Source organism: Mobula birostris, chromosome 9 (assembly GCF_030028105.1).
Source record: "Mobula birostris isolate sMobBir1 chromosome 9, sMobBir1.hap1, whole genome shotgun sequence".
Lineage (NCBI taxonomy): Eukaryota > Metazoa > Chordata > Chondrichthyes > Myliobatiformes > Myliobatidae > Mobula > Mobula birostris.
In genome coordinates this window covers 133759507-133780554 of record NC_092378.1, presented here as the reverse complement: position 1 = coordinate 133780554, position 21048 = coordinate 133759507, and the positions used below count along the sequence as shown (strand labels likewise).

The 21048-nt window shown below is 41.7% G+C and overlaps 1 protein-coding gene across 2 annotated transcripts in view; it reads left to right on the top strand.

The window, feature by feature from the left end:
• cfap70 (cilia and flagella associated protein 70) overlaps nt 1-21048 on the top strand; it is an 86558-nt gene that overhangs the window by 692 nt on the left and 64818 nt on the right. The window contains exons 2-7 of one of the 2 annotated variants that reach the window (XM_072269534.1): nt 8193-8302; nt 8959-9139; nt 12060-12158; nt 12261-12343; nt 15645-15821; nt 19388-19558. In XM_072269534.1, the coding sequence (XP_072125635.1) occupies nt 8225-8302; nt 8959-9139; nt 12060-12158; nt 12261-12343; nt 15645-15821; nt 19388-19558 (789 nt within the window). In that variant the 5' untranslated portion in view covers nt 8193-8224. Of the gene's footprint in view, nt 1-8192; nt 8303-8958; nt 9140-12059; nt 12159-12260; nt 12344-15644; nt 15822-19384; nt 19559-21048 lie in introns of both variants that reach the window. The other variant, XM_072269533.1, reaches the window with a different exon arrangement.

The window sequence follows — 21048 nt, the reverse complement described above, 5'->3', positions numbered from 1 at the left end:
TTATACTCTCTGGAATTGTACGCCCGGAACTATACCAGTGGCGGCGCCAGAGATTTTATCTTGCTGGTGCTACGGAGGGGCTGAATTATTCAGTGATGGTGCTGAGGGATGCACTGTATGGTAATATGTATTCGCAAGGCCAGACGCGTGGCGTTCAAAAGTCAGTTTCAAGCATTATGTGCCTACTATAAATGCCTCTGTTGATTCACAAGCAACAGCAATTGATAGATCTAATATAGAAGTGAACTGTTACAGTGTCAACAGCATCGGAGACAACCTGGGCTACACGGAGCATGAACAAAAAAAAATAAACAGGGCATCTGAGCAACAGCAGACAACGTGAATCACGCACCAATCTCGCAATCAGCGTCAAATGCGTGCTTTTCAACTGAAAATCACAACACGAACCCACTGCTATTCGCATTACATAGACAGCAATGCCAAAAGATACACAGTTACTAAAGTCAAATAAGGCAAACAACAGTTGCAAGGCTTTACCAGGAGTTGGACAAATCGTACACTGACCATGCAATACCTCAATTAATTGAGTTTAAAACAAAAATCAACAGAATCACCGCTTGGAAGTCTAAGCAAAACCAGTAGGCTTACTAGCAGTAAATGTAATATTTTAGGATTTGCAGGAAACATAAGAACTATGGAGTATCCACCACAAAATAATAATAATAATAATAATAATCAGCATTAATCTTGGCCCAATTTTTTAAAAAAATCAACTGCACTCACCGTTGATGTTTTCAGAGAAGCACAATCAGTCTGTTGGTGTGACCGGTGGCGAAAGCATCAGTGATTTTCTGGATGTCAAATGCCCGGTCCTCCGGCTGGTTATGGCCAACAGAGCCACTTGCTGTTCCGAGCATCACCGCTGCTGTTCCTTAAGTAGTTTTTGACGCGCCTGAGGCAAGAGAAATTCCATTCGCATGAGGCAGATGTAACAGGCAGAGTCAATGATATGCAAATTAGTTTGTATAAATCTATAAATGCATCGCGGTAGGGTTTCATTAGAGCTAGAAATTCCACTGTGTCATTCACTGTCTGTCCTTGCTTTTGTTTTGTTTCCAGCAGACGCGAATCTGATGTAGCTCTGCAGTCAGGTTCACTTCAGTCACTCCATAGTAGTGGGCCATTGGCCAAAGAAAATTCTTGTCTAGGAAGAACTTGTGTTTGGGACTCAATGCTGAGACTCCAGTCAGAACACTCCCAGTCTCAACTGAGAACTGTCTTTTCATTTCAGTCAGAAGTCTGTCTATAACAGGATAGAAATAGTGGTTGCGAAGGTCATCAGAGGATGTGACAGGTGTGCATTCAGTTTGGGCCTCAACAGCAAAATCATGTAGGTGGCGGGGTGGCTGGGCCTGTCTGCTTTCATCTGGTCTGCTCTGTATATCGGCCTTGACGCACAGATCCCTAGCTCTTGTCTGAATTTCACTCCATGATTCCTCTCCCCGTTTTGCTGAGAGTGCATCGATAACAGACTGAGCCAAGTCCACAGCGGATGAAAGCTCCAAACTGGGAGATTGTAGCTGGTCTGACATGAACTTGATGACTCGGAATAAAACCTCAAACAGAGTGAGAAGTAAAGCAAACTGCTTGTCAATCAGTCCACTTACAGCTCTGGCCTCCGTTTTCCTCCGTGCATTTGGTTGACCCATAATATCCTGTAGTGTAGCTAGAATGGCAGGGAGTGATTTCCTTATAGCCCACAAAGCTGTATACTGCCATGCCCAGCGTGTATCTGACAATCTCCAACTCCACGGGCTGTGCAGTTGATTCCAGTTCTTTCTGTTTCTTCATGAAAAGATCGTGGGCAACAGGGTTTGAAAAGAAGTTGTAAAGCAGCTGCACAGTTTCAAAAAACTCACCCGTTTGTGGTATATTGCTCACAACATCCACTAAAACAAGATTAAGTCTATGAGCACGTCAGTGTATGTATAATGCCTGCGGGACCTCTTTCCTGAACCTCTCTTGTACCCCGTTATTGCACCCGGACATCACTGCCACCCTATCATAACATTGACACGTGTTCTTATCAATAACACACTGGGCGAGTGTCTGTTCAATGCTTTTAAGAAGCGACCCTGCGTTCAACCCTTCTGCTGGAGTGAATTGCAAGAATTCTTCAAGCACTGTTTCGTTATTCAAATACCGCACCACCATTGATATTTGCTCCTTTTTATTCAAGTCTACTTTCATCCACCATGACGGCAAAATATCCAGCCTCCTTGGTTTCTGCACTTATTTGACGTCTGACCGTATCTGCCATAATACCCATAATTTCATTTTGGATATCGTGATGGGTGTTTTTTGCATTTCCAGGATTGTCCTCTATTTTTTTAGCTACAATCTTATCAAACTTCCCTATTACACTGAGCAACTCAACAAAGTTTCCCCTATTGCCAGATCCAACATTCTCCCGGTATTCTCGCTGGGCAATGCCTTGGCACGCAGTATAGCGTAGAGAATCAACCGCTGCTCTCATATACTCACGGTTTTCCTGGACAATCTTTGCATGTCCTTTATCAAGCATATTTCCCAATCTTGAACTGTCTTGTTTTCTCAATCTGAATTCGGCCTGTGCCTCCATCGCAAACTTATGAGCTGCACTTACATAAACACGAGGAATTCTGCAGATGCTGGAGATTCAAGCAAAACACATCAAATTTGCTGGTGAACACAGCAGGCCAAGCAGCATCTCTAGGAAGAGGTACAGTCGACGTTTCAGGCCGAGGCCCTTCGTCAGGACTAACTGAAGGAAGAGCTAGTAGTTAGTCCTGACGAAGGGTCTCGGCCCAAAACGTCGACTGTACCTCTTCCTAGAGATGCTGCCTGGCCTGCTGCGTTCACCAGCAAATTTGACGTGAGCTGCACTTACATGGTGGGTTTTGAAAGCTGTCGTACCGTTTGTAGCTTTCCGCCAGTTGCGGTAACCGGTGACAGTGAAGGTAGACTCAGAATGGAACCCATGTCCTTCACACAGGAAATGCCTGTATGCGAAGCAGAATGTAACATCTTTTATGATTGAATATTCCAGCCAGGAGTACAGGTCAAACCAGCCACGAATAAACTCCTTTGCTGATTGCCAAACTGTTGCGAAGGGTACTTTTTCAATGCTGGCCGACGGGGTCCTTCCTCAGGCTGCTGGCTAACATCCTTAACAGTATTCCCACCAGCACTAAGAGCAGCTTCATCCATGTTCCCTTCCGAATCCCGCTCCATTTCTTGTTCCTCTACTTCGCCCTCACACTCCTTCGATGAACTGCTGTCGTCCTCATCCCCACTTACTCCTTTCTGCATGTCACTTTCAATTAAGACATGGTCAGGCTGAGACACCACTGATTCCTCTGGATGAGGTTGTTTTCTAACTAAAAATCGATCCATTTTTCACATCGGCCAAAATAATGCACGTGCCAGGCCCACGCTCGCTTGTAAAAGCACAATGTGCACGTGTGGCATCTGTTAGTCTCGCAAGACCATGGATCTGCACCTGGATGTATACTGTCAATCTCTCGCATGAGTGAGAATGAGTGACGTCACCATCTTAAGTGATCTTAGATCAGCTTAACTGATCTGAGGACAGCAACGGCAAGACATTGACAACGAACGAATAAGCTGAAGTGTAGAGTGGATCTGACAGAGTTTATAACTTTATTGCTGCATGGGTGCTATGGTAATTGGGGGCGCTGTTTCACTAGATCAACTGGAGAAACAGCTGTGTTCAAAATTATACAGAGAAAGCAAAGCAGCTGCAGTTAATTCCTTGGTGGTGCTACGCTGGTGCTATTGCAATTTCTGCTGGGGCTATAGCCCCAGCTAGCACCACCTTAGCGCCACTCCTGAACTATACTCTCTGGAATTCGGAAGAATGAGAGGGGATCTTATAGAAATATACAAAATTTTGAAAGGGATAGAGAAGATAGAAGTAGGAAAGTTGTTTCCATTGGTAGGTGAGACTAGAACTAGGGGACAGTGCCTCAAGATTCAGGAGAGAAGATTTAGGACGGAGATGAGGAGAAACTGTTTTTCCCAGAGAGTGGTGAATCTGTAGAATTCTCTGCCCAGGGAAGCAGTTGAGGCTTCCTCTCTAAGCATATTTAAAAAGCAGTTAGATAGGCTTTTACATAGTAAGGGAATTAAGGGTTGTGGGGAAAAGGCAGGTAGATGGAGCTGAGTTTACGGACAGATCAGCCATGATCTTATTGAACAGCGGGGCAGGCTCAATGGGCTGGATGGCCTACTCCTGCTCCTATTTCTTATGTTTTTATGGATCATGGATAATGCCTACTGTGGATGAACTGAGACAAAGAAAAGGAAGAAGTACAAAATCACAACCAAATTTCACTCTCATCTCTGCTCTATTGTCTATAGGTATTTTTCGTGTACCTTTCTTGGTGCAGTGGGCAGTCAACTTACAATTAGAATTAGAATTTTTATGTCTTACATCCATCTCACAATGAGGGACTAAAAATCTTTATGTTGCATCTCCATCACTATGTATAAGTAAAAAGGAAGGGAAATGTGGGAGGATATTGCCCAAACATTAAAATTGTACACAAAATTCTAGAATAGGCTACATGGTTGGCACAACATTATGGGCTGAAGGGCCTGTAATGTGCTGTAGATTTCTAAAAAGTTCTATGTTCTAAAATTGTTTTGTTAATGTATGTGTAGTCAATAAAACAAACAAACAAATCTTTTTGCACTTGAATACCTCATTCTGATACTATCCTTAACATCAATATTGCATTTCTTGTACCTTTGTCTTTCATAAAACCACATTCTTCTTTGCCTATTTCAGCTTGTATCTTACTTCTAGCTCTAGTCATCAAAATTCTTAGAAGTATCTTGGTGATATGACTCATTAAATTTGTGTTCCTATGTAATTCACATTCTATTGCTCCAGCTTTCTGAAGAAGAGTGAAAAATACCGATTTTTTTCATGTTTTCTGGTATTATTCTTGTCAATATTGATGTTAAGGATACTGTCAGAACGAGCTATTCAAGTTCAAAAAGATTTGTTTGTTTTATCGACTACATAAAAGCATTTGATAAACTGAAGCACACTAAGTTATTTGAAATATTACAGAAAACTCTAGATCTAGGTTTGAAAGACCTCCGCCTAAACAGAAATCTGTACTGGGAACAAACTGCCGCTGTAAGAATAGATGGAGAAGTGAGTCAGTTTACGAAAATCAAGAGAGGCGTTAGACAAGGGTATGTTTTCTCCCCTGATTTATTTAATGTGTACAGTGAAACAATATTACGAAAAATAAGAGACATCTTGGGAATCAAAGTTGGTGGTGAAAACATCAATAATTTCAGATATGCAGATGACACTGTGTTAATTGCAAGTACGGAGGAAGAACTACAAAACTTAATTGATATAATTGTTGAAGAAAATGCAAAAATGGGTCTATCTATCAATTGCAAAAAGACAGAATGTAAGGTGATATCCAAAAAGAAGGAGAATCCTATCTGCAGGCTGAGAATAAATGGGGAAGATATAAAACAAGTACAGAACTTTTGCTACTTAGGAAGCTGGGTGACATCAGATGGCAGGTGCAACTTGGACATCAAAAGAAGAGTAGGGGTGGCAAAAGACACCTTTACGAGAATGAAGAGTATACTGACCAATACTAAACTAGGCATGACAACCCACCTCAGAGTACTGAAATGTTACGTTTATCCAGTTATGTTATATGGCTCAGAATGTTGGACAATATCTAGTATCATGAGGAAACGAATTGTAGCAGCAGAGATGTGGTTTTTGAGGAGGATGCAAAGAATATCATGGACAAAACGAATATCTAACGAGGATGTCATGAACAGAGCAAACACAAAAAGAGAAATAATGTATGAGATCATGAAAAGGCAAGGTAACTTCATTGGACATGTGATTAGGAAAGAGGAGTTAGAATGCACGGTAATTATGGGAAAGATTGAAGGGAAGAAAGCAAGAGGAAGACGAAGACAAATGATGATGGAGACAGCAGCCAGAGAACTAGAAATGAATACCAATGAATTGATCCACTTGACCCGAAACAGAAGTGTGTGGGCCATGGCAGCCAGAGTTCAAACTGGGCATGGCACCTGATGATGATGATGATACATGTATGTACAATCAGAAACATAATCAGACCAATGTATAGTCAGATATGCAATCAGATCAATGTGTGTTGATATATCTGATGGCCTGGTGGAAGAAGCTGTCCCAGAGTCTGTTGGTCCTGGCCTTCATGCTGCAGACGGAAGCAGCTAAAACAGCTTGTGCTGGGGTGGCTGGAGACCCAGATGATCCTCTGGGCCCTTTTTACGCACCTGCTACTTTAGATGTCCGGAATAGCAAAAAGTTCCCATCCACGGATGCACTGTGCCGGTCGCACCACTCTCTGCAATGCCCTGCAATTGAGGGAAGTACAGTTCCCATATTAGGAGGTGACACAGCCAGTCAGGATGCTCTCGATGGTGCCCATGTAGAAAGTCATGAGGATTTGGGAACTCATATCAAGCTTCTTCAGCCATCTGAGGTGAAAGAGGCGCAGTTGTGCATTTTTCACCACAGTCAGTATGTACAGTCCAGGTGAGATCCTTGGTGATGTGTATATTGAGGAACTTGAAACTACTCACCCTCTTTACCACATTCTCATACCTCCCACAAAATCATTGGCAGTCACTAAAAAGGTCTGCAAAAGTAACCTCAGATGACATATGAAGTGAAGAGTCATGAGTGGAAATGTCCACTCTCCATAGACACAGCCTGACCTGCTGAGTGATAAAACCACTGCAAGACATTAGCTAATTGTTCAAGTAAACTTTTGTGCCTTTGCTGAATCAACAATTAAACATTCTAATTTACTAGGCACTTGATCAAACTATTTAATATTATATAGAACATGGAGGGAGGTTACTGTACATTCATCAGCTAATGGGAATAAAAAACTAAATCAGAATCAGGTTTATTATCACCGTCATGTGATGTGAAATTTGTTAACTTAGTAGCAGCAGTTCAATGCAATACCTAATATTGAAGAAAAAAAAACACAAAACAAAATACCAATAATAATAAATAAATAACAGTATACTTTTATTGAATAAATTAAAAATCATGCAAAAAACAGAAATACTGTATATTAAAGTGCAGTAGTATCCAAGGGTTCAATGTCCATTTAGGAATTGGATGGCAGAGGGAAGAAGCTGTTCCCGAATCACTGAGTGTGTGCCTTCAGGCTTCTGTGCCTCCTACCTGATGGTAACAGTGAGAAAAGTCCATGATCTGGGTGCTGGGGGTCCTTAATGATGGATGCTGCCTTTCTGAGACACCGCTCCCTGAAGATATCCTGGATACTTTGTAGGCTAGTACCCAAGATGGAGCCGACTAAATTTATAACCCCCTGCAGCTTCTTTCGGGTCTTGTGCAGTAGCCCCCCCCCCCACCACCCATACCAGACAGTAATGCAGCCTGTCAGAATGCTCTGCACGGTACATTTATAGAAGTTTTTGAGTGTATTTATTGACATATCAAATTTCTTCAAACTCCTACTGAAGTATAGCCACTGTCTTGCCTTCTTTATAACTGCATCGATATGTTAGGACCAGGTTTGGTCCTCAGAGATCTTGACACCAAGGAACTTGAAACTACTTACTCTCTCCACTTTTGATCCCTCTGTGAGGATTGGTATGTATTCCTTCGGCTTATCCTTCCAGAAGTGCACAATCAGCTCTTCCGTCTTACTGACGTTGAGTACCAGGTTGTTGCTGCGGCACCACTCCGCTAGTTGGCATATCTCACTCCTGTACGCCCTCTTGTCATCACCTGAGATTCTACCAACAATGGTTGTATCATCAGCAAATTTATAGATGGTATTTGAGCTATGCCTAGCCACACAGTCATGGATATATAGAGAATAGAGCAGTGGGCTAAGCACACACTCCTGAGGTGCATCAGTGTTGATCGTCAGCGAGGAGGATTTGTTATCACCAATCTGCACAGATTGTGGTCTTCTGGTTAGGAAGCCGAGGATCCAATTGCAGAGGGAGGTACAGAGGCCTGGATAGAAAACCTGCTGTGGTCTATGGTAGTCTACAGTAAATCTGTGGTTAATCTTTATATGGTGAGCATATTAGTTGTGGAATGTGTATACATTATAGTGTTAATTCTGTTTTTATTCCCAAAACAGTTTACATATTACTGCAAACAGCAGATGTAGACATGGAGAACCCTGATGTTGAAATCAAAGCACGCAATCCAGTGCCAGTGCAGATCACAGTGCTGAGAGGCAGGAACTTGGTATGTATCATCTTGGTAGTTTATCTGAAGGAGGTTAAATCTTAGTTTGTGGTTGCACACTTGAAGGGATTCTTTCATTTAGATTTGTTTAAACAAAGGGCAACTGCCTTTGTGAGTTTTGTCCCATTGCTTATATTACTAAAATCAAACCTTTGTTGCAGGTACAGATAGTGAATTCATACAAGTCCTAGCAAAATGCATGTTAGAGTTGTACAAGGATAACTTTATGATTATCTCCCATTTGTAGCATCCCCTATTGTCATGGCAGAGAACAACATCTATTTAGGATTATTGGATATTGCATTATGATGCCTTGTTCATATTAGAAGAAACTCCATTATATTTTTGCACTGCAGCATGAACTCACTATTTAATGTTTCTGGAAATTCATTATTCTGGGAGCTGATGGTATTATGTGTGATGGCGTAGAACAGCAAGTAACAACGTAAGGGCACATGGAATGTGCTTAAGCCAGCTACTGTCATGAATTTTAATTTTATTTGTCATTTTTGATCAGATTCCATGGTTTATATTTAAATACCATGTTAAATTGAATGCTTTTGTAGTTGGGATTTCAACTTTAAAATACACAATAGGTAGATCAAAATGTTTTTTTCATTTCATCCCATGTCTAGTGTATTCTATTGTCCTTGCAGAAAGGAAGTAAAATAGACAGTCCAGTGTCATATATCCGTGCTGATTATAATAACATCCATCTTGGAGACTCGGGGAAATTTCAGGTAGCTGAAGGTGAAATAGAGTACAATTTCACAACGAACTTTGATTGCTTATTTGGTGCTCAAGGATTGGACAACCTGGTGCATAAACCTGTACTTTGTGAGTATCAGTTTCCTTTGCCTCTGATTTGTAAACATACATTTATATAATTGTTTGCTCACATTAATTTATAAGAACAACTATGGTGGAACTGAGTTCCATTACAGTCCCTAATTGGAAGGGTGCAGGACAGTAAGTTTTCATGCTCTTAGTAATCAAGTTTAAATCATCAACCATAATCATATCTTGGATGTGAATCTGGGAATGTTGAAGAATTAAATTTAATTATACTATGGTATTGGACCATATGATAGACAATGTGGAGTCATAGAGATGTAGAACAGTGGAGCACAGAAACAGACTCTTTGGCTCATCTATTCCATGCTAAACTATTAATCTGCCTATGCACCTGGACCATAGCCCTCCATACCTCTCACATCCATGTACCTATCCAATTTTCTGTTAAATGTTGAAATCAATTCCACATCCACCACTTCCACTGGCAGCTCATTCCACACTCTTGCCATCCTTTGAGTGAAGGAGTTCTCCCTCATGGTCCCCTTAAACATTTCACCTTTCACCCTTATTTCATAACCTCTAGTTCTAGTCTCGCCAACCTCAGTGGAAAAAGCCTGCTTGCATTTATCCTACCTCTACCCCTCATAATTTTGTCTACCTCTATCAAATCTCCCCTCATAATTTTGTCTGCCTCTATCAAATCTCCCCTCATTCTTCTAAGCTCTAGGGAATAAAATCCTTATCTATTGAACCTTACCCTATAACTTATATCCTCAAGGCCTGGCAACAATTGCTCACTGTGTATGTTCTACCTTGGTTTCTCCTCCCAAATTGCAACTGCTCACACATGTCTACATTACTACCTCATCTGGAATGCCAAGCAACTTGTCCTTTTTGACCAATCTCCCCTGTAGAACCTTGTCAAAGGCCTCGCTAAAGTCCATGTAGACAACATCCATTGCCTTGGTTTCATCAACATCCCTGGTAAGCTCCTCAAAAAACTCTATGAGATTGATTAGGCAAGACCTACTATGCACATAGTTCATGTTCAAGTTTAAGTCCAAGTTCATTTTCTGCTCATTCAACCGTAAACATGTATACAGGTACTATCAAACAAAGCAGCATTCCTCCGGACCAAGGTGCACAACAGAGTACATATAACTCAGATACATAACTCATAAAGTAATATTACCATTAGTAAATTAAAAAGTAATGGGGTGCATTTACAACAAAACTTAAAAAGTTAACAGTATAATGCTACTGATGCTTCATGCGTGATGTGACCTGGGTTGTGACAAGGAAATCAGTGGCCTGGAGGAAGAAGCTGTTTTCTATCCTAACAGTTCTTGTCCTAATGCTATGGAGCCTACTGCCTGATGTTAGGTGGTCAAAGAGATTGTTGGATGAATGGGAGGGATCATTAAAAATGCTAAGGGCCCTGTATGTGCAGCGCCCCTGATAATTATCTCTAATGGGCAGAAGAGAGACCCCAATGATCCTCTCAGTAGTCCTCACAATCCTTTGTAGGGACTTGCGGTCAAAGCCATGTTGACTATCCATAATCTGCCCTGCCTATCCAAGTACTTATAAATCCGGTCCCTTAGAATACCATCTAATAACTTACCTACTGCTGAGGTCAGGCTCAGCAGCCAAGAACTTTCTGGCTTATTTTTAGAGCCATTCTTAAACAACAGAACAACGTGAGTTATCCTCCATTCCTCCAGTACGTCAGCTGTCACAAAGGATGATTTTAAATATCAATGCTAAGGCCCCTGCAGTTTTTGCACTTGCCTCCCACAAGGTATAAGGGAACATTTTGTCAGGCCCTGGGGTTTAATCCACCCTAATTTTCCTCAGGAGAGCAAACACCTCCTCCTCTGTAATCTATATAGGGTCAATGAAGTCATTGCTGCTTTGCCTTATTTCTATAGGCTCTGTGTCTGTCTCCCAAGTAAATGCAGACACAAAAAAATCAATTTAAAATCTCCTCCATCTCTTTTATCTCCATGTATAGTTGACCAGAGGACCTATTTTGTCTCTTGCTATATTTTTGCTCTTTATACATCTGTGGAAACCCTTGGGATTCTCCTTCACCTTGTCTGTTAGAGCAACCTTATACCTTCTTTTAGTCCTCATGATTTCCTTCTTTAGTGTTTTCTTACATATCTCATACTCCTCAAATACCTCATTTGCTCCTTCCTGCCTATATATCTGTTATGCTCCTCCTTCTTCTTAGCCAGGACTACAATATCTGTCAAAAACCAAGCTTCCCAAAACCTGTTATCCTTGCCCTTTGTTCTGACACACTTGCCAGATCCTTTCTGATAAAATTGGCCTTTCTACAATTTAGAATCTCAACCTGAGGACCAGACCTAACCTTCTCCATACTTATATTGAAACTAATGGCATTATGATCACAAGATGCTCCCCTACACAAACTTCTGTCGCCTGCCCTGTCTCATTCCCTAATAGCTGCCAGTCCTGCCCCTCTTGCAACCAAATCTTTCTAATGGCTTCAATATCACTGTCCCATGTATTGCCCTAAGCACACCCGCTTTTCCGACAATACACCTTGCATTGAAATCTACACACCTCAGAACATTAGTCCCAACATGCTCAACCTTTTAATTCCTGGACATCTCTTTTGAACTTACTCCACACCACCCCCCCCCCCACCCATCAAACACTTTCTAAATGCATGCCCTCTAGCACTTGACCCAAAAGTACTGTTTGCATTTTAGCCCAAAACATCCAACTCCATGTTTATTTCCCTCCATAGATGCTGCCTGACCTGCTGAGTTCCTTCAGCATTCCGTAGATGTTGCTCAAGATTTCCAGCATCTGCAGAATCTCTTGTGTCCATGATATGATCCTTTATCTTCTGCTTGTTATGTTTTAAAAGTTCTTAAGAGAATTATTAATATCTTTTTGAAATGCTTTTTCCATTTCTATATAACTATAGTAACAGTTCTTGAAGTTTTGCCTAAGGAAAAGAAAAAAAAAGATGAGAAGGCTGTTGTACTTGGCCAAGCTACAGTGGACTTACTGCCTCTGGTTCAAGGTGGGTGATATCAGCAGAAATGTCAATGACATGATTTATCTATTCAATAAATCTGATTACACATAACATGTAAAAGCTGATGTTAAATTTTCTCATCCTTAGGAGAATGTACGTTTACAGAGACTGTTATAATCCACCCTTTAGGCGGAGCTCCTTTAGAACAAACTATATCGGATGAAATTAAGGTAATCAGTAAAATACTAGCTTTGTGGTGTCTGGACTTGTGGTTGCATGGGCTTGGTGTGAGTTTGTCACATCTAAATTACATGCCAAGATTGATTCCATTTTATTTTTCTGCTATAATATAACAGTTGTAGGACAACTGAGTGGCTTGCTCAGCCATTTCAGAGTAAACCACGTTGTCTAGAGGCACATATGGGCCTGACAAGGTGAGGATGGCATGTTTTCTTACCTAAGGATATTAGTGAACCAATAGTGTTTAAACAAAAACAGCTCCATGGTCATTTGTTATTGGTAAAATTATGTTAGGATTTGAAATAAAATTCTTGGTTTGTATTGAAGAATTGCAAACTTACATTTTTTGGACTATTAGTTTAAACCTCTAGGCTATTAGTTCAGTCATCCTGATATGTGGTGGGCACAATTTGGTCAGGCACATCTTGTTAGTCATAAACAGTTTTTAGTTAAGTTTAATAATATTATCAAGTTAGTTTGGTGGATAAGAGAGGAAGTTACAGTACAGAATATACTTTTGTGAAATGCTCCTATTAGCAATACAGTTTCATTGGAAGTCCCAATATGTGCAAATCCACTAGTCCAATGGAGGCAGGTTCTTTGAAGTTGTCATGGCTGAGTGGGTGGGGGAATGGGGGGAAGGTAGCCTCTAACAACCAAGTCCAGCTCCTGGCCTTCACTTGTGGCTTAGCTACTAAGCCTGGCAGAACTGTTTCCACTGACAAGAGCAAAGGCAGATTACTGGTGCCTTAAAACCATTGACTCTGGGTAGATGGGGCTTGTCTGCCGTAGTTGGCAGCTCATCTATGAGAAGGAAAACTCTGATCTCAAACCTTTGCTGCCTTGCGGCTATACCCACTCATGGGGAAGGCTTTGGAAGTAAACCCAAAGAAAAATCTGGAGTCCCTAAGGCAGTCCTATGTGGAGTCAAATGCTGACTAGTTTTGCAGTGCCACTGGTGACAAACTATATCAGTTTCTGCCGTCCTTTGGATTCATCAGCTGTGTGGAGAGGGGGAGCATGCTGCATGGGCAACATCATGCTCTCCATTTTGTACTGCCCTGGATTGTGTATATGTAGACTGCCAGGATACAACATTCATGGTTAACCCTGACTACAGGAGGCCTCAAGAATGGATGTGGTCTGTACTAAGGTTGGAGGACTGTTTGTCTCTGTCTGTGAGTGTTGATGGGAGGGAGGAAAGGAGCTTGTTTTGATTTTCATAGACTTCCTCATCTCCCCTCAATCTTTGTTTTAAAAGAAACAACTAACTGAATTCAATCTCTCCTCAAAATTCTCCGGCTCTGGTAATATCATAATGTATCCTCATTGCTCTCTATCAAACTACAGGCATTCACCCTGCAAAAACTCATTTCAGGGAGGTAGCGCCCCACCCCCCGCAACCCCTTATCCCCACTCCCCCCCACCCCGGTCGACCTCCAAGGGTGTATGAAATACTTTGTTTAGTGATTTTGTCTAATCTGTAAACCAAGTTGGGTATATGCAGAAAATGTGACATTAAAATATGTACTTATATTATCATGTTTATTCTATTACAACTTTAAGCAAGTCTACAGGGAGTGTGGCCTCATCACGTAGGACATCAATAGCGTAGCTCCTGGGCAACTAGCCAGCTAGTTTAAATCAGGGGTCCCCAACCTTTTTTGCACCGCGGATTGGTTTAATATTGACAATATTCTTGCAGACCGGCCGACCCAGGGTGGGGCGGGCAGTGTTAAACACGACCGGAATATAGGTGATAAGTCAACTGTAAGTCACTTGTAAGTGGCTAATACACTCAATTTCGTTTCTAAAGGGGTTTATCTAACGAATTTAATATTAAACACACTGTGCATATTTTTCTCGCATGAATGTAGTGATAAGTCAATTATAACAGTGGTCCCAAACCTCCGGACCACAAAGAATGCAGCAGTACAGCGGTAGCCAGAACGCACCCAGCACATCTTTAAGAAAAAAGCCAAAATAAACAAGCTAATTAATTAGGTGCCGCCTGGCACATAAATATTGGCCCAAATCAGAGACGACGCAATCGACAATCGCCTCTGATCTGGGCCGACATTTACGTGCCGGGTGGCACCTAATTAATTACCTTGTTTATTTTGGCTTTTTTCTTAAAGATGTGCTGGATGCGTTCCGGCCACCACTGTATTCTTTGCGGCCCGGAGGTTGGGGACCACTGAATTATAAGTCATTCATAAGTCAATAGCATCATAACATTTTAAGTAACATTTGGATATTAAACACACAGCGCATATTTTCCTCGTATGAACATATAAAATCTTTGCAACACACCAATATCACTGAATCAGTGGGAGCCCTGGGCTTGTTTTCCTGCAACAACACGGTCCTATCGAGGGGTGATGGGAGACAGCGATACTCGAAGGGGTTTCCTTATGTCCAGTCTATTCCGCAGTTTAGTTTTCGTAGTATTCATTGCAGAAAACACCACTTCACAGAAATATGTTGGAAATGGAAGCAACGTTTTCAGTGCTTTCGTAGCAATCTCAGGATATTCAGCCTTGACTTTGATCCAGAATGCTGGCAGGGATGTTATGTCAAACATACTTTTCAGCCCGCCATCATCTGCAAGCTGGAGGAGTTGATCTTTTCCCTGCGCTGACATGGATGATCCACTGGGGACATTCACAAATGGGTCACGGGCCCATTCCTTTGCACGTCTTGGGTCACTGATGACCTCGCGTGCGTTAAAATTCAACAGTGTGTGACAGGGAATGAGGAAAGGTGCAGCTGACTCAAATCGTTTCATATCGCCAAATCATATTGGTTGGGGACCACTCTTAGCATGAAGAGAGACCAATCAGGATGCTCACTCTGCCTCTTCCTCTCCCTCTCAAAAAAATCTATTCCAGGATATTGTATATAATTTCCCGGCGTCAGGGAGCAACTATTGCTATGCGGGAGACTCCCGGAACTTCCGGGAGAGGTGGGATGTCTGAATCTATTACATCACTGCTGTAACATAGTGACTCAGGCTAACCAAGCACTATTTAGCTGTGACCTAACTAAATGATTGAAAACAGATATCTCGACCACCTTGGTTCCAGAGTAGCTCATAGGGAATTCCCATGTGATTGGAAAGAATAAGGGAAAAAAAATCCATCAACCTTACCACCATCAAGTTTGGAAGTTTGATCTTAGAATCTAATGAGCTGTTTATGTGCACTAATTTGTTAAAATATAAAGTAAGTATAATTAGCAGTATAACTTTGTAATATTTGCACTTTACCAGTTGCTATGTTTTATATGCAGGCTTTCCTGGACGTTACTGTGTCTGTCCCAGAGCCTTTACTTTCTGAAGCTCAATTAGAAGCATCTAATTTGCTGAGGATCACTGCAGAGTCTGCTTATTCAGTTCCCGAGAGCTGGAATCCCACAGGACCACAATTTAATTATATAGTTGCTCTATTTCTTCCAGCAGCTACTCAGGTAAACAGAGAACCCTATTTTCCAGGAAAGTACCTTGCATAGATTATAAATGGCACTGGAATAGTTCACTCATTTAGTATTTACTCACAAAATAAGCTGCCTTCCACCATTTTACCGTATTAACATGTCTTTCTGCCTCATCCATTTAACCTGGTCAATCTAATACCTTTGTGAGTCACCTCAACCACTTCACGTAGTAGCACAATTTATTTCCTCACCACTCTCTAAATAATGGTTTAGGGAGATTATACAGCTTAATACATAAGTAAGGAGTTGGTGTAGAAAGAAGGGCAGAAGAATTTTGGATCATTGGATTCTCTTCAAGGGAAGGTGGAACCTGTACAGAATGGATGGTTTGCACCTGAATTGGATGGAGACTAATATCTTAGTGGGAAGGTTTGTTAAACTAGAGTTGCAGTGGGAAGGGATCCAGAGTGCCAGAACAGTTAGTGGAGAGGTGAGGAGGTACATGTTGATAAGACCTCAGACAAAGTTAGGAATCAGAAGGCTGAGTATGGTGCAACTAGCGTCCTGAGCTGCATGACTTTCAATGCAAGAAGTATCATAGGAAAGGCGGATGAAGATGAGGTAGCCAGTTTACAAACAGAGGTAATCAACAGGAGAGGCTGCTGATAGGGCAAAATTGCAGTCAATGGGATGAGTTCCAACAAAAGGGGCAGACAAAATCGGGAAGTGTGAATGCAGCACTGAATGTGTTATATTTGAATGCACACAGCATACAAAAGGTAGATGAACTTGTAGCACAGTTGCAGATTGGCATGCATGATGTTGTAGGCATCACTGAATCATGTCTGAAATATTGTAGCTGGGAGCTGAATGTCCAAGGGTACACATTTTTCAAAAGGACAGTCAGGAAGGCAGAAAGGGTGGTGTTAACCCATAGGTAAAATATGAAATCAAATCATCGGAAAGAGGTAACATAAGGTCAGAAGCTGTTGAATCATTGTGGATAGAGCTAGGGAACTGCAAGGGTAGAAAAAAAACCCTGATGGGAATTGTATACAGACCTCAAAACAGTAGTAAGGATGTGGTCTATAAATTATACAGGAGATAGAAAATGCAAGCCAAAGAGGAAAAGTTACAGCAGTAATGAGGGATTTCAATATGCAGGTAGATTGGAAAAATCAGGTTGGTGCTGGACTCCAAGAGGAGCACTTTCTAGAATGCCAATGAGATGGCTTTTTAGAGCAGCTCGTGGCTGAGCCCACTAGGGGATCAGCTATTCTGGATTGGCTGTTGTACAATGAACCAGAATTGATTAGAGACCTTCAGGTAAAAGAACCCTCAAGGGCAAGTGATCATAATATGATCGAATTCACCCTGAAATTTGGAAAGGAGAAGCTAAAGGCAGATGTATCCGTATTACAGTGGAGTGAATGGAATTACAGAGGTATGAGAGAGGAATTGGCCAGAATTGATTGGAAAAGAACACTGTCAGGGATGATGACAGAGCTGCAATGGTTGGAATTTCTGGAAGCAGTTCAGAAAGCACAGGATATATAGGGTACATCCCAAAGAGGAAGGAGTACTCTAAAGGCAAGATGACACAACTGTGGCTAACAAGAGAAGTGAAACCCAACATAAAAGCCAAAGAGAGGGCATATAATAGAACAAATATTAGTGGGAAGACAGAGGATCAGGAAGCTTTTACAAACCAACAGAAGGCAACTAAAAAGTCTTTAAGAAAGTAAAGATGGAATACAAAAGTAAGCTCGCCAATAATGTTAAAGAGAATACCAAAAGTTTCTTTAGATACATAATGTGTAAAAAATAAGATGAGAGTGGATATTGGACCACTGGAAAATGATGGTGGAGAGGTAGTAATGGGAGACAAGGAAGTGGTGGATGAACTGAATAAGTATTTTGCATCAGACTTCACTGTGGAAGACACTAGTGGAATGGTGGAAGTTCCAGGTGTCAGTGGTCATGAAGTGTGTGAATTTACCATTGCAAGAGAGGACATTCTTGGGAAACTGAAAGGTCTGAAGGTAGATAAGTAATCTGCATCAGATAGTGTACACTTCAGGGTTTTGAAGGAGGCGGCTGAAGAGATTGGGGAGGTGTTAGTAATGATCTTTCAAGAATCATTAGATTCCCGAATAGTTCTGAAAGACTGGAAAATTGCAAATGTCACTCTTCAAGAAGGGGGAGAGGCAGAAGAAAGGAAACTATAGGCTAGTCAGTCTGACCTCAGTGGTTGGGAAGATGTTGGAGTTGATTATTAAGGATGAGGTCTCTGGGTACTTGGAGGCGCATGATAAAATTGGCCATGTTCAGCACAGTTTCCTCAAGGGAAAATCTTCCCTGACAAAACTGTTGGAATTCTTTGAAGAAATAACAAGCACGATAGACAAAGGAGAATTGGTTGATGTTGTGTACTTGGATTTTCAGAAGGTGCCAAACATGAGGCTGCTTAACAAGTTTCGAGCCAATGGTATTACAGGAAAGATTCTAGCATGGATAAAACAGTGGCTGATTGGCAGGAGGCTAAGAGTGGGAGCCTTTTCTGGTTGGCTACCAGTGACTAGTGGTGTTCCACAGGGGTCTGATTCTGATTGGGACTGATTCCTTTTACCTTATATGTTAATGATTTGGATGATGGAATTGATGGCTTTGTTGCAAAGTTTGCAGACGATATAAAGGTAGGTGGAGGGGCAGGTAGTTTTGAGGAAGTAGAGAGGCTACAGAAGGACTTAGACAGATGAGGAGAATGGGCAAAGAAATGGCAGATGGAATACAGCATCAGGAGTATTGTGAGCATACTCGTTTGGAGTATTGTGAGCAGTTTTGGGCCCTTTATCTTAGAAAGGATGTGCTGAAACTGGAGAGGGTTCAAAGGAAGTTCACGAAAATGATTCCAGGATTTGGTGACTTATCATATGAAGAGCGTTTAATGGCTCTGGGCCTGTATTCAGTAGAATTCAGAAGAATGAGGGGTGACCTCATTGAATCCAATCGCATGGTGAAAGACCTTGATAGAGTGGATGAGGAGAGGATGTTTCCTATGGTGGGAGCATCTAAGACCAGAGGATGACAGCCTCAGAATAGAGGGGTGTCCTTTTAGAACAGAGATGAGGAGGAAGTTCTTTAGCCAGAGAGTGGTGAATCTATGGAGTTGTTTGCCACAGGCAGCTATAGAGACCAGGTCTTTATGTCTGTTTAAGGCAGAGGTTGATAGATTCTTGATTTGTCAGAGCATGAAGGGTTATAGGAGGTTGGGGCTGAGAGGAAAATTGGATCAGCCATGATGAAATGGCCGAGCAGACTCAATGGGCCATATGGCCTAATTCTGCTTCTATACCCTTGGTCTTCTGTATTATTTTTGTAACAATAAAACCAAAATTATGCATAGAGTTCTTGTATGATTTAACCAAAACTTTATTGGTGTTTAGCATTTTTATTATTTTTTAAAAATTCAAATCCCCTTAAAATGTTCAACTAATCATATTAAATTCAAAAACCATTAATTCCCTAAATATCTAACCAGTTCAAAGTTATCTGAAATGGCATTATTTAATTATGTCAACTGAATTTTATTTCAGAAGGTGATTTTTTCTAATGGGATTTTGAAAGCTGCAGGAGAAAAAGAGCCCATTATAAGATCAAAGAGATGGCCAATAAGCAACATTGTTGCATCTGGGGCTCAGAATATTCCAGATTCCTTCATTGAGGTTTGTCCATATGAAGATGAAGACGGGGAACTAAACAACAAAGAGGTAAGACATAAGGCAGGCAATGTAATATACAAAGATCGGTGCTGAAATCACTGTTGTCAGCCATCCATATGAATGTACTCAGAACTCAGAAATACAATTTCAAAATTTGTGGATGTCAGCAAATTATGAGGTTTATGACTGCATGAAAGTAAAGGAAAAGGTTCATAAATACAGAACAAGGATAAGGGACAAATGACCTACTAGTAGATAATTGTGAGGTAGTATATTTATTAAGAAGAATAAGGTTATCACATACTTACTGGAAAATAACCCGCTAAGTTGCTTAGTGGAGCAAAAAGATCTAGTGTAAAGATTGAAATGCATCTAAAAGTAACAGCGCCACATGAAGCACAGCATTGAGATTAATTTCTTGAGTTATAAAAAAAGATGTTACAGATTAAACAACACACACAAAATGCTGGAGGAACTCAGCAGGCCAGGCAGCATCCATGGAAAAGAAAACTGTTAGCGTTTTGGGCCGAGTCCCTTCATCAGGACTGGGATAAAAAGATGAGGAGTCAGAGTAAGAAAGCATGGGGGGGGGGGGAGGGGGGGAAAACACAAACTGATAGGTGAAACCTGGAGGAGGAGGGAGGGGTGAAGTAAGGAGCTGGGAAGTTGATTGGTGAAAAAGATACAGGGCTGGAGAAGGGTGTTTCTGATAGGAGAAGACAGAAGTCCATTGAAGAAGGAAAAGTGGGAGGAGCACCAGAGAGAGATGATGGGCAGGTAAGGAGATAAGGTGAGAGAGGGAAACAGAAATGGGAAATGGTGAAGGAGAGTGGGTGGGTTCAAGAAATCGATGATCATGCCATCAGGTTGGAGGCTACCCAGACGGAATATAAGGTGTTGCTCCTCCAACCTGTGTGTGGCTTCATCTGACCAGAAGAGGAGGCCATGGATTGACATGTCGGAATGGGAATGGGAAGTGGAATTAAAATGGGTGGGCACTGGGTGATCTCAGCGAAGCGATCTCCAATCAACGTCGGGTCTCACCGATATACAGGAGACCACACTGGGAGCACTAGATACAGTAGATAGCCCCAGCAGACTCACAGGTGAAGTGTCGCCTCACCTAGAGGGACTGTTTGGGGCCCTGAATGTTAGTGAGGGAGGAGCTGTAGGGGCAGGATAGGTGCCAGGAAGGAGATCAGTGGGGAAGGACCAATAGACAAGGGAGTTGCATAGGAAGCGATCTCTGTGGAAAGCAGAAAGTTGCGGTGGGGGTGAGGAAAAGATGTGCTTGGTGATGGGATCTTGTTGGAGATGGCAGAAGTTAAAGAGAATTATGTGCTGGATGCAGAGGCTTGTGGGGTGGTAGGTAAGGACAAGAGCAACCCTATCCCTGGTGGGATGGCGGAGGATAGGGGTGAAAGCAGATGTGCGCCAAATGTAAGAGATGCAGTTGAGGGCAGCCTTGATGGTGGAGAAAGGGAAGTCCCTTTCTTTGAAGAAGGAGCTTAGTTCTGGAATGAAAAGCCTCATCCTGA